The sequence below is a fragment of the Boleophthalmus pectinirostris genome, unplaced genomic scaffold (genome assembly GCF_026225935.1).
Source record: "Boleophthalmus pectinirostris isolate CB_2022bp ecotype Guang Dong unplaced genomic scaffold, ASM2622593v1 HiC_scaffold_2, whole genome shotgun sequence".
Taxonomy (NCBI): Eukaryota; Metazoa; Chordata; class Actinopteri; order Gobiiformes; family Gobiidae; genus Boleophthalmus; species Boleophthalmus pectinirostris.
The window spans coordinates 2,226,118-2,242,833 of record NW_026571152.1 but is presented as its reverse complement, the minus strand read 5'-3'; the positions used below and the strand labels follow the sequence as shown (position 1 = coordinate 2,242,833).

At 37.5% G+C, this 16,716-nt stretch overlaps 1 protein-coding gene across 1 annotated transcript in view; it reads right to left on the bottom strand.

Annotated features, from left to right (window-relative positions):
- The window catches only part of znf609a (zinc finger protein 609a), a 44,578-nt gene that overhangs the window by 16,721 nt on the left and 11,141 nt on the right, over window positions 1-16,716 (bottom strand). Inside the window, exon 2 of the mRNA XM_020923925.2 lies at window positions 1,623-2,384. Within this exon, the coding sequence (XP_020779584.2) occupies window positions 1,623-2,285 (663 nt within the window). The 5' untranslated portion in view covers window positions 2,286-2,384. The remainder of the gene's footprint in view (window positions 1-1,622; window positions 2,385-16,716) is intronic.

Below are 16,716 nucleotides of genomic sequence, written 5' to 3'. Positions count from 1 at the left end.
CTGCGCCGGTCAGGGACCGGACAGCCCTTAGCAAAGAGCCCCGAAGCACCCCCACAGAACCATGAGGGATACATGTGGCTAACTTGGTAGCTTTTTATCTCACGAAGGGACACGAAGGTGGATCTGGAGATGAATCATATATCACTGAATAAATGAATGATATGTGATTAAAGCTTCACTGTTTAACATTTCAGACAAACTCGACTGAAATAAAGACAATCAACTCACAGGTGTAAAAATGATGCATGTTTACATGACAAAATATCCTAAGTTATTTCTCTTTTGGTTACAAAGTTTGAAGACTGTAGCCAGTGCCATCTTAAAAAAGTATTTTGTTCCACCACTATTACAAAAAATCCAGGTCACACCTCCATTACAACCAAAGCCAAACACTTTCAGGAATCTCAGAAATGAACAACAGCCCCCCTGCCCCGCCTCCCTCTCTCCTCCTCCTTGTAGTAGATGTTGTAAAGTTCCCATTATAGCTCTTCTCTGAATGGCAGAAAAGTCTAATGTTTTTGTTCTCCTTCACAGAAATTGTTTCTGTTCCTGATCACACATTAGAATAGATTGATAGTTCTGATAAAGTGTTAAAGTGCAAATCAGTCAGATGAATCACTGCCACACTCAGAAAGGAGTACAGATCAATAATAGGCCAATAAAGGAGTGCTGTCATTTTGGTAAAACTCATGGAAGTATAAGAAGATCTGGAAGGGCATTGAGCAGCTTTCAGTGGTCTGTGCTCAATGGTGCGAAATCCCCAAATAGATTGTCTTTTCTGCATTATTTCCTCGATACAGGCCATAGAATGTCTAATATATCTAATATATATATATATATATATATATATATATATATATATATATATATCTATATATATATCTATATATATCTATCTATCTATATATATATATATATATATATATATATATACTATATATATATACACACACATATACGCGTTCCAAATAGGAAGTTCACATGTGGGCTTTTCCAGCTCCTTCTGATTCTGACTCCCATTAACTTTCAATAGGATCTTGTGGCTCCTCTCTCTGTAACTGCTGCTGTGAGCCTCGTCCTTTTGGTCTTAACATGTTCATGGTAACCCACTGTACATCTCTACTTGATCCTATCTATGATACACACTAGTGTCTCCCACCTGTGTGATGACCAGTTCTGACCAATCAGAGTACTAGTTGCTAAAGTGGACAAAGAAAACTTTTAGGTGCTTTGAGGATTTAAAATTTTCTAAATGTTCATGGTGTAAAAGTAAAGAATTGTACAGAATTGTTTCTTTGTGAAAGCTGTGGATGGCCTGTCAGAACACGGGGAGTTTGGTTTAACAAAAAAAGCATTGTGCTCTTTGGGAGAATTGGTTCTGGGCCAGAGCTCCCGGGAGCTGTACCTGGAACGACCACAAGTCAATCTCGGGCCGTGCTAAGGGATTTAAAATCTGATTATTAGCATCTATGCTCAAAAACTGGTAAATCAGCCACAGCAGCAAGACAAATATTGGACAACTGATCTGTAAGAAATTAATATCGGACAATCCCTACTGACCAATAAAACTCACCTCAGGTATGTTTTTGAGGAGCCTTTATAGCTAAAGAATCATCTCTTACCTTGTCCACCTTTTTCAGACTTCGACAGTCGCCGTTGTCGACCTCATCCTGCTCCGTCGTCATGGATACGGCCGGTCCCATTCCAGAGTCCAGTGCCATGTTTCCGAGCTGCTCCGGCCCGGATAACTCCACAGTCTGCTGCTGTAAAGACTCCTTATCAGAGTTCGACACCACTACCTCCATTTTGTCCTTTTTAGATTTCCCCGTGACCCCGTCCTTCTCCTTTTTGACGGGTGGAAGTGTCCGGGATGTTTTAGGCTTCTCAGTTCCTTTAGTGGGGGTTGTGTTTGGGGTAGGGGGCGCCGTTTCCCCCGGAGAACGCCCCTGAACCTCCTTCTTTGTTCCGTCCGATACTGGAGGAGGAGGTTTGACGGTCTCCTTGGGGTTCTTGCGTTTAGATTTCGATTTACTCTCTTTTCCCTGAGCTGCAGACACAGGACTCACAAACTTGATATTGTCTGGTAGAGCAGCCACAGCGCTGGGAGGCGCGCCCATGGCTCCTCCGTCTTTACTGCTCGACATCTCTAGCTTGTCTTTTTCCAGATCTGCGTCCAAGTCGATGATCAGATTGCCCACGCCGATGTCCCACTCATCTCCGCTGTCGTAGGTGTCCACCGCGCTGGAGTCCACTTTGCCGCCTGCACAGCCTCCGCTCACAGACATCGTCCCACCGGAGGGGCTCAGGGGGCAGGGCTCGTCCCAACGCAGGAGGCCGTCTCAGGGCAGGTCCCCGCTCCTCCGCCCTGCTCCCCGCATCTCCACCTGCACACAGAGCACGCAGCACAGGCTTAGACACTTTTAATTACCAGTGTCATCTCTGGGCTACGGCTATATCAAAAGTATGACAATTCAAACACTAATCCATACTAAAACTTGTGCTAATTATACTATACTTATACCTGTACTAATTACTTGTACTAACAACTAACAAGTACCGATAAAAAAGCCACATTCATTAGGACAGAAAACAATCTTTCCTGAATAGCTTTAGTAAGATTTACTGGATGAGAAAAGGAGATCTGAGGCACTCTGATATGCTTTTTATCCAACAAGTCATTTGCTCACTTGGGATCTCCGAAGACCACCTGATCGCTTCTTATTTTACTTCAGCGTGATCCAGCGAGCACTCTAATTACCATTTACTTCTTAGCTTTAGAATGATCTTGGGCTGTGTCAGAATAAAGACTATAACTGATGTCATTATGCTGAACATCACATTCTGTAGTCTAAACCAAGATCATTTTCTTTATCATTGTGGCAAAATGTTTCATTCTATGCCACTAACATCGTCTGCTCATTTATTCACTAAACTTAACATTCTTAATATTTATAGGATTAATATTTATCAAATTTGTATTTTTATGTATAAAATTCTTAACAATTCAACAACATTTCACATTTTATTTTAAAAACAATGCAGAGATTCATAGATACAAAACTCGTCAAATTCATAATTTTCATGTTCCAAAATGTGTCACATCAAGAGCTCAGTTTTTCCTATGATACAGAGGCTGTAAATTCTGGAGCCAGTTTTCTTATCTGGTTAGTGATGGCAGTTCAGAGGCGTTGTTTAAAACGAGTTTGAGGAATGTTTGATATTTCATGCAAATGTTTGATAATCTTTCAATTGTGGATATTTCATTGTTTTAATCCATGTTTGAATCAAAAGAATTTAATCCATGGTGTATAAATGTCATTTTTCTATATCTATATCTCTCTCTATATATCTCTATCTCCATCTATATCTATAGATATAAATATATCTATCTATATCTATAGATATATATATATATATATCTATATCTATCTATATATCTATATATCTATATCTATATATATATATCTATATCTATATATATACACACACTTTTTTTTTTACTTTTTTTTTTTGTGCACAATGATAATGTAAAATTGTGTATGTATTTATACACAGGTGGAGGCTTTAATATTTCGCCCTATTGGGTTTTTTGCCTCTTCCAGCACCTACTTTTTATCTAGTGTGTTTCTTTTTATTGTCATGTTATATGTGCAAAATAAATAAATAAATTAATTAAATAAATCGATATCGAGTGTATTTTATTGTAGTAGAATGAAGATTTCTTTCAGTTTGGAACTATGGACTATGGACTAACATTAAAAAATCCACAATATTAATAGCGTGACGATGTTTCCTGACGGCACTTAAAGAGCCAATTTATTTCACTGGGTCTTTGGAAAAAGCAGCAAACCTTTCATCCTCATATTCAGTTGTTGAATACAGTAGAGGAGCAATATATCATATAAATACATTGTTTTTGTTAAGATGTCACTTGTTTTTGCTATAAAATACATAATTTAGTTTCAGGAGGTGTCTTTTTCGGAACATGCTTCTCAGAAAACATGTCACTCCAGCACAAACTAAAAAACTCATTTCACCAGCGAGCAACATTTGAATGATTTATTTTACTCCAGACTGATAAACAAAAAGAAGTGAAAGTGTTTATGGAATCTACGTTTTATCCTTTAATCCCAGAGACTGTTACCACTCCCCTCATCCTGTTGGGAACTCTGTATTTACCATGAATGAAGTAAAGTTGATTAAGGCGGACAAACCCGGCACTAGAGAGCCTTTAGGACACTTATCATATGAATGAAGAAGGGCGACCTTTGACCCCTGGCAGAATGGAGAGGGTTGTTGGAGAAGCCCTGGGAGTGAATGGGAGTGTAGGGGGTAGAGAAAAACGGATGATAATTACGTGCTCTGGTTAACACCACAGGAAGCTAACAAGAAATACATGAGTTTGTACAAGGGCTAGCATTAGCATAAACATTAGCATAAACATTAGCATGAAACAGAGGGAACTGCTAATGACACCAGGACAGGGCTGTGCGCAAGAAGCGGGGTGGACTTCTGGAAGAAAAGGCTAAACAACTAAATCGACTAGACCTGTAATTTTTTGTTTAAAGTCTTCTAAATAACATCATAGGCTTTGAAGTATAGAAATAGTATACAAGAGTAAAATAGGTCTAACCACAACTTATCGATTGTTGAGATAATTGTCAGCTAATTAACTAACTGAACAGTGAGCTTGAGGCACGCTCTTGGATTTTTTTTTTCTTTTTGTGGGTTGAAAAAATTTTTGCGTCTACACACATGTCGGATCAATAAATATTCACATCAAGATGACAACGGAGCACTGAGTGAAAACGATGTAATACATGTATGTAACTTGTATGTAACAGTGCCACATACAGGTGTTAACAATGATAATAATATTTAATAATGCATATCCCATCACAGTTTTTTTTTTTTACTTTAAAGGCATTTAGCCAATTTTAGATGAAGAATCACCATTTTGTTTTGCAAAAGTAAAAAAAAAAAAAAAGGTTTTGTGTTTAGCCATAAGATTTGGATGAGAATTATTAGAATAACCTGGTCTCAAAATCCATCAGTTTAATCCCCCATGTGTAATCTTTGTTATTGATCCGTGTGCATAATCTGCAGCACGTGCTGTTAGCATTAGCACTAGCAGCGTGTCTCAGTTGCTGGGCGACGGGAGCGGCTGTGTGGGCTACACCCGTCACATTTCGGCAACGATCTTGTGGTCCGCGGAGGCTGGTTCGAGGGTTACAGTCTCTGCTGCATCAGAGGACCCTGACAATGACGGAGTCGCGACGTCATCGCTTTCCAAAAGCTGTGGTTTGCTTGTCCACATGACAACTCAACACCGGCGTCCTCAGATTTCTCCACTCTGGAACCCGTTCTCAAAAAACAGTTTTCACCCACCCAAAACACTGACTCCATGTGGACGAAAGGCCAAAACGAATAGAAACTTCACCGATTCGACCAAAAAACACTGTCGTGCGGACAGGCCCTGAGACATTTGTCACAGAGAGGGACAGGAGGACACTGGACAAACGTACTTGTAAACATTTATACAATTATGTCTCATGTGACACCAGACTCTTGCTATCTTTTATTGCTACTTATTGAGACGTTTTAATACTATTTTTATGTTTTTTACTTGTTATTGTAATACAGTGTGACGTGAGCTACTGTGCCCAAACATTTTCCCTTGTGGACTAATAAAGTCTGTCTAAGTCTAATTGAACAGACCATTTAACGATTATACACAGACTCAAACCACACCATACGCTGAAAAAAGTAAAATAAAAAATAGGACATGAATAGAGCAGTAATGACAATAAAATCTGTTCATTTTGTGTTTTACATTTAATTGCCTGCACAATGTTTTGAAAACAAGACAATTTGACATCTGGAGGTAACTTTCAAATGTGAATGTACACAAAATGACCCCAACTTCGCTTCACTTCAGCATTCTGCACAACTAATTGATTTGAAAAAAGTCATAATAATAAATAGATAAAAACGCTTGATGAATCAATTACCAAAGTAATCGTTAGTTGCAGCCGTAGCATAAAATTTACAATTAGAGGTGGGACGAGACACACCATGAGATTAGGTCCACAAGAATAAACAGGATTGACATAATTTGTAATAAATGAGTAATGCAATCCATTTCACAATTCTGCATTTATTTCATGTTTTCATCTTTCAATAATGCTTTTTGGAGCTACTGCTTCTCAAATTAAATAACTCATCAGCTCTTAACTTCAAAGCTCCAACTTTAAAATCTCAAGTTCACTTTTCTCACGCGTGTACAATCTTGTGGCAATTTTGTCTGGTGAGATCTTGTGGCACGAGATCTTGTCCCGACTCTACTAATAATATCAACAAACATATTATGAAATCCAAGTGATTCTTCAGTTGGTTTAACTGGAGAACGTTATCAATCAATTATAAACCTCCGATCTGAGTTGGCGCCCGTATCAAATTGCAAAGACCACGATTACTTGGATAACAGAATTTCCTTTAAAAAGAACATAATACACCATGTTTTAGAAAAACCTGGTTGAACCTGTAGTTAAGACATCTTCAAACATGTTCTGTTTCAGCCACATCAATGCTCCCGGATTTTGAGTAGTTTCAAAAGTTGAATTCTGTTATATACTCAAATCGCAATTCCTGATAAGGAAATGAAGATATTTTCCACAAATCGTGTAACAACATTTAGCGCAATGAGGTCAAGATCAAGGTCAAGGGACGGGACAAGATCTCATGCCACAATCTTTTGAGACAAAAATTGTCACAAGATTCGTCAGAGTTAAATTACTAGTCCCAAAAGGCAGTGCTACAATAACAGTAGATATATATTTTTTAAAAGTCAATCGAAAATGGTGAGGCGAATTTGGGAACTGTATTGCAAAATGTATTATAGCCTAAATTAAAATCTCGTCTTGTCTCGTTCTCGCAGATCCAATGTCGTGTCTCGTCTCGTGAAAATCTCATCCCATCCCTAACAGTTTATTTTTCAGTTCAGTAAATGTTAAAAGGTCCTATGTTTCGTTTTATTAATTCTTTTTTTTACTCTTCCCTTTTGCAAATCTTCTCCATGACAGCAAACTATACCTCCAATCCACATTCAGTGGAACAAAAGCTTGTGAGTGTGCACCCTGCTGACGAGCTCTTTACATTACAAAACACTCAAGAGACGCTCCAACACTGCTCCAATTTAACTTGTAGATTGCGTGGTTCTCTGCACTTTGTTCTCAAGACAATCCACTGACAAATGAGAGGCCGCTACTTTGTCAGCCATGTTTGGGGCTATATTAGTGTCATAGTCCAAAAAAACTAAGAACAGTTCTTACTTCATGTTTTCTGCATTGAAATGGGAAAATAATAATAATAATAATAATAATAATAATCACAGTGAATTTTTTCACTGTTGCTGCGATAAAAAAAACGCATTTAAGCAAATAAGCTTATAATTCCATCTATTGTCCCATGCCATGATATTACTGAAAGAATTTTAAAGGTACAATATTATGATATTTTGTTATTGTTACATCCCTAGAAGATAGGGGTGTGCAAAAATATCGGAATATCGATATATCATATCATTTAATGTGATGATACAGTATCGATATCGTGGGCTACTGTATCGATATATCACCAAGAGTATTTTTACTAAATTATTTTGTTACAGTGCTACACTTTTGTTGCTTGTGGAGTGAAAGGAAACTCATTTATTCAACACATTTGACATTTTCACTGTTTTGAGGATTAAAATGTTTGTGTTTCATATGAACTTTGCACAAGAAGTGGTTTAACAAAGACTTTTAGTATCACAGCCATGATTTTGCCTTTATTTCTTATTGAACTGTATTGAATCGATTTGAAATATATCATATCGAAAGCACACTGTATCAAGATATGTATCGTATCGTGGCCTGTGTATCGAGGTATGTATCGTATCGGCAACTTCTTAATGATACCCTACTAGAAGAATATATTAAAAAGAAGTATTACACTTCTATGGGGTATAAACTGTTAACCCGTAATTAATTAAATGTGTAAAAATATTAGAACATGTTAGAAAGCTCCAAAAATGTGACTTTGCACAGCAGCCTCATTCTAAAATATGACTTTGCAACATCTGGGTAAAACAAATGTGAACCGAATGGGCATTTAATCATTTGTGAATGGAGAGATCTACATCCAATCCTCTGTCAGCAGAAGCAGATGGTTTGGATCGCAGGTCAGACTTTGGAGGAAGAAATTTGACAGTTGTTTTTTCTTTTTTAAATTAAGACCCAATTCTATTCTCTGGATTTTAACACCACGCAAGTTGTGTGGTCCTCTGTGTCTTTTATTTATTTTACTTCTTTACTATTTTATGACTTTTATGGTTTTGATTTTACTGGTTTTATTGTTTTAAAGGCTGATATGATCAATTTTAGCCATTTACATTTTTGTTGTCTTCATTTTACGATCTCTGTGCAGCACTTTGGAAAATGTTGTTTCTAAAATGTGCTATATAAATAAAGTGGATTTGGATTTAAATTGTTAAAAGTGTGTCTTGTTTATGCTCATGAAGAAAATGTGTTTCAGTTTTATGAACTGATGAAAGATGAATTGTTTTCCATAACACCAGCCATGAATTGTATCCTGATTTATCCACCAAAGTCTGCTGTGTTAGCGGGGTCTTAAAGTCAGAAGGTCTCCAAAACTACAGCACAAAGTCATCAGAGAATTCTATCAGCACGAATAAAGAAAGGCACTGTGAGTATGATCATTGAAAAGGCCTTTACTCAAACATCTGATTGGCTTCAGGCTGAGGAGGGATTTCCACTATAATACAAAGAGCTCCCCAAAGCCCCAGATCTGAGTCTGAATCCTGGGGCAATGTTTTACAGCATCAATAATGAAATGGTTTGTTTGAGAAAGTGATCAGTGTTTGACAGAGGGCCGAGAACAAGTCCAAGTCAGCGCAAAGTGGATTTCAAATGTGTTATAAAAGCCAGTACTGCTCAAACTTTTCACACCAAGAATCACCTTAGATAATATTTGTCCTACAGGAGACCATCAGATCTTAACCAAGACTATATAAGAGGCTGAATTAGGGCTAAACGTGGATTAAATTCACGTGGATTTGATTCACTGCGGGTGGATAAGTTAAGTTTGGATTTTTATTTCCTATGAGTAGGACTCAAATATACGTTGAGTAATAATGAGTTTAATGCAGCTTTGTGCACGTTTAAATTTTACAGAAACAAAACTTATAATCACATGGCTCATTTGCATAAACTATGAGCTCTTTGTGGCGCTGATGCGATCAACTTCTGTCGGACTAAAGGGCACGACTCAGTGGAATATGAGTGTTCTTACTGTGACAGAGGATGTGCTGCTGATGCTGGGTCTGTTCTGTGCTTTTATCATGTAAGAGATGGTTCATGTTAAATGTTTCAGAGATCGTACGCGTGTGCAGGTCGTACGCGTGTGCAGGTCGTACGCGTGTCATTTCATTCATGTACTTTCACTTTATTTATGTTGCCTCCGTTGTGATGAAAAGACTGAAAGGTGTAAATAATTCTCATAAGACTCGTGCAGTCGTGGAGCATGATGCATTTGTTATAGTCTGTTTTCTGGGAGTTGTAGTTTAGACTTTTTTTCGGAGTTCAAAATGTTTGTGTTACATGCTGATTAGAAATAAAATTCCGTGTTCTCTGTAGCATTTCACTGAATTCGTAAATGTAACTCTCTATAGTCTTTTATACAGAGCATACAGGTTACAGTGTTCTCCTCATTTTAGAATCAAAAGGGTTTCGTGGCTTCGGGTGTGATTCTTTTCTGTAGGAGATGCTCCAAATGGCTCTTTAAGTATTAAAAGTTGCCGACCGCTGGACTACATGATGTATGAGGTAGCTGTACACAGGGCCGAATGGCTTAAGAAAAAAATTCTAATTGTGATTTTTCCGGTAAGCATTGCAATTAGATTTGAGATGTACTTACTTTTATCTTTACTTGTACATACAGATTTATATAATCATGCTTTATTTGACATGAGTCTCTTACTATTTGCCACTTCTAAATCTTTCTACATTTATTATTACCATTTATATTTTTATTCTTAGTAGGGATGGGACAAGATCTCATGATTGGATAAAAAAAAATTGAGTTAAGTTCTGTGAGTTACATGTTTTGAGAAGCTGTAGTCACAAAAAACACTACTACAAAGACAACAAAAATATTAAACTGGAACTGGGAACTGGATTGCACAAAATCTTGTCTTATCTCGTTCTCGTAGCTCCAGTCTCATGTCACATCTCATTTTTTGCTTTAATTTTGAATAAAGATAATTTTGTGAAAAATGTTTGTATCGTGTGTGTCTGTGGCGTAACGACAAACCAATATGACAAAAAAGCTGGTAGCAGCTGCAGTGTTTTCTTCCGCTAGACGTAAATATGCTGGTGCCCCCCTGTGCAATCAGAACACTTCAACCCCCAGACGTTGAGTGGAATTAAATAAAGGTGATTTAACGTGTTTTTCATGTAAAGCGCTATTCGTAAATATTATTTCCATGTAAGCTTGAAAGAGAATATTTTAATTAATACACTTTTTAATTCAGAACCATTAATTCAGAATTAAAAAACATATAAACGTGGAAATTGTATCCCATCCCAACCCCAATTCTTTGTTATTATAATATTTTGTGATGTGTGAGTTACCGTAGTTACCATAAGTTCAACTGACACTGTACAAAAGAAACTAAATGTACCTAACAAAGTAAGTCAGAAACATGAAGTTAAGGCAATTTCATGAAAGGCCCGAAATTAAAAATCCAAGCATTCGACACAAAGCTCTCTAAAACATCTAACTTTAAAACTGTCAGGAGCCAAGATATGCTACCCACCGCTAAGCAGAATGACATTTGAACTTTTGCAGTCTTTTGGAAGACTACAGCGCCATATCATCCAATCAGAAATCAGAAGAGACATATCATGGTCCAATCAGAAGCCAGAACAGTTTGGCGGTGTTGAAGAGGCTGACAGTCCAGATGGAGAGAGCAGAGGGGGTACTTTAATCCTGGGCTAATAAAACCACTCCAGACACACTTGACTTTCACTGAAGACGGCGCTTATTTCATTAAACGTGGAACAGCACAGAATCTGAGACTAAACTGCAGAAAAAGGACAGACTAACTTTTCAATGTGGTGTAACATGGAGGATTTGATATTTTACACAAATCATTGAGCTTTAATAAAGAGTTTTCTGACATACATGTGATCAGACTTTCGATCCGTGTTTGAATAACAGGATTCTGTTTTAAGTTTATATTATAAACCTGTTCAGATGAATTGTCAAAAGACTGAGACTGTGTGTACTAGGGCTGGGTATCATTAAGAAGTTACCAATACAATATATAGGCCACTATACAATGTTTTTTGATAAAGTACATTTTTCATTCAATTTGATATATTTCAAATTGATTCGATACGGTTCAGTGAAACTCAAAGGATAGATCATGGCTGTGACACTAAAAGTCTAAGTCTGCTGTAAATAACCTATAGTATCATTTGTCTTGGTTAAAACCTTTTGTAACATTTTGAATTATTATTTTTATATTGCACTATTTTCTGTTGTTAACCATTAACTTGCGCGTTTATGTTTAGCACTTTTATTTTGAAGGGTTTATTTTCCTTTAATTAAAATGACAACGAGAAGGGAAAAACGTTACACAGAGCAAATGTATACACATATATTTTTTGGTATTTTTCTATGTCTTTGTTTAGCTTCCCCTCTGAAGACGCACAAAGGTAGGTGATTGATTTAAATATTTCTTTTGAATAACTTTGTGTCTCTGGCTGTTATCGTTATTGATTCATGTTGTCAAGATGAATGTAAATAATAATTCAACTTGCGCTGAGTTTTGTGTATGCGCTTTTTAGGATTGTGCAAAAATATTGATATATCGATATATCGTATCGTTTAATGTGATGATACAGTATCGATATTGTGGGCTGCTGTATCGATATATCTCCAAGAGTATTTGGAGGTATATTTTCACTATTTATTTTGTTACAGCACTACAGTTTTGTTGCTTGTTCAGAGGAAGCAAACTTTTTTTTATGCAACACATTTGACATTTTCACTGTTTTGATGATTAAAATGGACATTTTTCAGATTAACTTTACACAAGAAGTGGTTTAACAAACACTTTTAGTATCAGAGCATTGTTCTAACTTTTGTTTTTTATTGAACCGTATCGAATCGATTTAAAATATATCGTATCGAACCGAAAGTGCACTGTATCGAGATATGCATCGTATCGTGGCCTATGTATTGAGGTGCATATCGTATCGGCAACTTCTTAATGATACCCAGCCCTAGCGTTTTTACACTCTTATGGCAGATTGGAGGATTTATTGCCATTAAATCTAAAAATCACAAAGTGTCAGTCTTCATTCAGAGGGGTACGCTACATCTACTAAGTTTGTGCCAAGTTAATATGAAAAACTCCCATTTTTACTCATCAAAACTGTGAAAATGTCAACACAACTATAGCTCCTACAGAAATTAATTTTGTAAAATATACCTAAAAATACTCTTGGCAGTATATCAATATAACAGCATACACTATCAATACTGCATCATCAAATTAAATGATAAAAGTCTGATCAAAATGTCAATATTTTTTTACACCCCTAGTGTGAACTGATAAATACAAGAATGACATTTCAGAACATGTTTGTACACATCCAAAGTACAGTAAGCTGATTTTATGTAGAATAGGGAGGAATAGTTTACCGTTTGTGAAGGAAATGACGATACCTCAAAAAACTGCAGCCTTTGCGATTTGCTAACTGTAAATTCAAACTGTAACCCTAGATGGACTCAGGGAAATTTAAGCTCATAGTTAAGAACCGTAATAACGACATGATTTGCAGCTTTCGTTCAATCAGGATGGGAAACAGAGGGAGAGGATGGGGTAAAGGAAAAGCGAAAAGTACCAAAATATTACAACCTCCAATGCCAGTATACCCAAAAGCCTGGATTTATCATCAAAAAACTAAAAACAAAAATAAAAATAATTAAAAAATACAACGTTTTCTATTCAGCGAGTCACTTTTTATGCAATTCATTAAGCATCTATGAAAAAGTGGAACATTCTCTGGAGAGGGTTAGAAATTTAAGAATGAAAACGCTGCTGCAATCAATACAATTTAACAAAAGGCATATGAGGATTGAGCCAGACTGGTCACACTTGAGGAAGTCATTAAAAGATAGATTGTCACGATATAAACGCCAACATATCGCTGAAGTAAATATAGACGACAAACGCCAATACTGAAACCAAACCGTAAAGCAGAATTATCCCTCAAAAAGCATTCTAAATGGAGTAAATCCTAATTCAACCCTCTACAGCTCAAATCTGATCTGAGTACAGAAATATTTCCACCTCGTGTAAAGAAAGAGCCTCCACCATTAACACTATCCTCAAAAATGTATTTGTAATGTAATCTGTCATACATAGGTGCACTGTGTTACTAACTGTGTAACTTACTGTGTTACTGTGTAAATTCCGGACTATAAGCTGCTACTTTTTTCTCACACTTTGAGCCCTGCGGCTAATAAAACGATGCGGTGAATATATGGACGGATTCTTTGTTTGGCACATTGTCCATTCATATATACAGTCTATGGTTTAGCAACACCGTGCAGAAAGCCCCGAGTCGACGGTGAGACAATGGTGAGATTTTGGCGACGGCAGCGTGACGAACTGACTCAATGCTTTAAAAAGACGACAAAAGCTTTGAGGCGATAAAAGCAGACGGCCCTTGAAAACGTTCTTGAAGACGTGGACACCTGTGGCTTATATTCCGGTGTGGCCTATATATGTACAACTTTAAAATTGTGTTAAAATTTCGTTGATACAGCCAATATTCAGGTGCGTTCAATAGTCCGGAAAATACGGTACATTTCTAGTAGAGTCTGTTTGTCCTTTGTTTAAAAGGTTCCACAATATAGATTAAAACTACCCTTTACAGGAGAGACAAGCAGGTTATAGCACTACTCTACATTACAACTCAGATCAGAGAGTTGCTCCTTTTCACAGAAGGAATTATTATATTTTTAAGCAACAGAAACACCCGTGATGAATAAATGCTAAATGGGTATGTTTAATGTCCTAACATGGAAAAGCTGTAAGATCTTCATGGAGACAAGCAGGTAGCGGACCCTCCACAGGAACAATTTTTAGCTTAACTTGCAAAATTACTAAAATATGATTATATATGTGTACACTGCTCACAAAACACTTATGGACTTGTACCTATGTTTGTGTAATAATGCCATATTTAACAAAAAAATTTTCTTCTATTTTTGCTACTTATTATGAATTTATTATTACCATTTATATTTTTGCTCTTTGGTATTATATTATTGTGATGTGTGAACTTCTGTGTCCAAATAATTTCCCTTGTGGAGGAAGTCCAAGTCTATGTAGTATACAATGAACCAAAAAAGTGCAGAAACATCACTTTGTGCCCTTGTTTTGGAGATTACACTACTTCTTGCATGCTATTTTTATTTGTTTTAATTATAGACAGTAGAGCCCGACCGATATGGATTTTGTTGTGGCCGATATGAAACCAATATAATGGGAGTTGGGGCTGCCGATAGCCGATATAATCACCGATATATTTAGTGATGTAAAAATTCACTGTAAATCTTGAATTGATTAAAAAACTTAGGTTTGGCTCTAGTGGATTCTAAATTGGGTTTATTTAGGCAACATTTATTGTTATTTTGACTCTTTACATCATATTTACATACAGTAGATTAGCCTAATGGCATTTTTGCATCACATTCTAGCTACTAGTGATGGGTATTCCAGGTTTTTTTTTTTTTTTTTGGAGAACCGGCTCTTTTGGCTCGGCTCACTAAAGCAGCTGGCTCTTTCGGCTCCCAAGCGACTCTTGAGATTGTTTTGTTGCAAGCAGGACTAAACCAGAACTGAACCAGGACTGAGTGTCGGGACTCAGTTTCTCTCAGTTTCCTCTCTCTCCTGCACTCGAGCCCAAGATTAGTCCTGGTTTATTCATTTTATGCTGAACTGCAGCCAAATATGCACTTTTTTTTTATCCTATGCACACGCAGATTTCTGAAAGTTTCGTTTTCAGCCGCTGCTGCTGTCAAACTACGGGTCTACATGCGGCTTGAAGAGAAAAAGTGAGAAAAAGAGAAAACACGGTTCCCAATAAGAAGCAGGCTCCCGTTGTTCGCTCTAAGAGCCGCTTCGATCGCGACCGACCCATTACTACTAGCTAGTAAACTATCGCTATTAGCCTTTAGCCATAAATGCTGCGCACCGCGGTAGTTAATTATATGCATAAATGTGGATCATTCACACGTCTATTCACAGCTCATTTACATATCAATGCAGGTCCAGTAACAAATATACGGTCAATACAGTCACTTTACAATAGACCAATAGAAAACAGACTGTTTATGTGTGGGAGCTACAGCAGCTAACCGCTAACAAAACCTAAACTAGCTTCAAAGTCGATGTATTTCCAACACTCACCGCTCACACAGGCTCCTCCTCACATCAAGTCTGCACTAATAAATGTCCTTTTAATCCAGACTCAAACCGATTGTCCGAAAAAGAAAATAATCTCAGTGTTGCGCACGGCTGCGGGTGTAAACAAACACACGCGAGTGAAGTGACGTCACTCTGGGGGTGTGTTCAGGGACAGTACGGACACAGACAAATTACACCACAGATAAATACTGATGCGGAGCCACATATTAGGACATTTATCTGTCTGTAAATTGGATTAAATGAACATAATGTAGAGAGTCTAAGCTTTATAACGAGGTATAACATGCCCACGTGAAATATCGGCCCATATCAGCAAGCATATCGGCCGATAGCTGATATGTCTCCAAGTGCCCATATTAGCCGATAATATCGGCCGGCCGATATATCGGTCGGGCTCTAATAGACAGTATATTTTTGTTTTGGAGGTTTGGAAAATTAGAATATCAATTGCTACATCACAAAATGTTCCATCCATCTCCCATGTAACTTTGAGACCTCCTTTCCCAGAGTGTAGCACACCTGTACTGTCCCATCAGCAGAACCATGAGCTCTCGTTCTCTGCTTGTTCTAGTTAAAATGACAGAGTGGATTACCCTCTCTCCTCTGTGCTCCGCTAATGCCACAGTGAATCAGCGGCGGGACGTCCCACAGCACCAGTCTCTTTATATGGAAATGAGAGGAGCGGAGCCAGGTCTACCAACACGACAGAGACAGAGCTGACCCGAAGCTGATGGAAACTTGGAGCAAGGCGCTTCGCAACTCGACGCGCATCCAGAGACCAAACAGAGGACTGGAGGGGGGAGTCTGCGCTCTGAAAGACTAGGGTTTGACAAGACAGAAAGTAGTCATTTTGAATCGTCAATGATCAGTTTGTGTCTTTTTAAATAAAGATTCAATTCAAGTACCAATGCTATAATACTTCATTTCAGTTGTGATACATCTTGCAGTCTTATGTTCAAACAAAAAGCCAAAAATTCTTATTAGCACAGACTGTATAAAGAAGTGGACAAGGGGAGTGTAAAATGGTAAATGGTCACATTTTTCTATAGCGCTTTTCCAGCTTCAAGGTGGAAAAAAAAGCGCTTTACAACAAGGAACCACTCACCCATTCACACACCAGTGTACGCAGACACTGTGGGCAAGGTGGG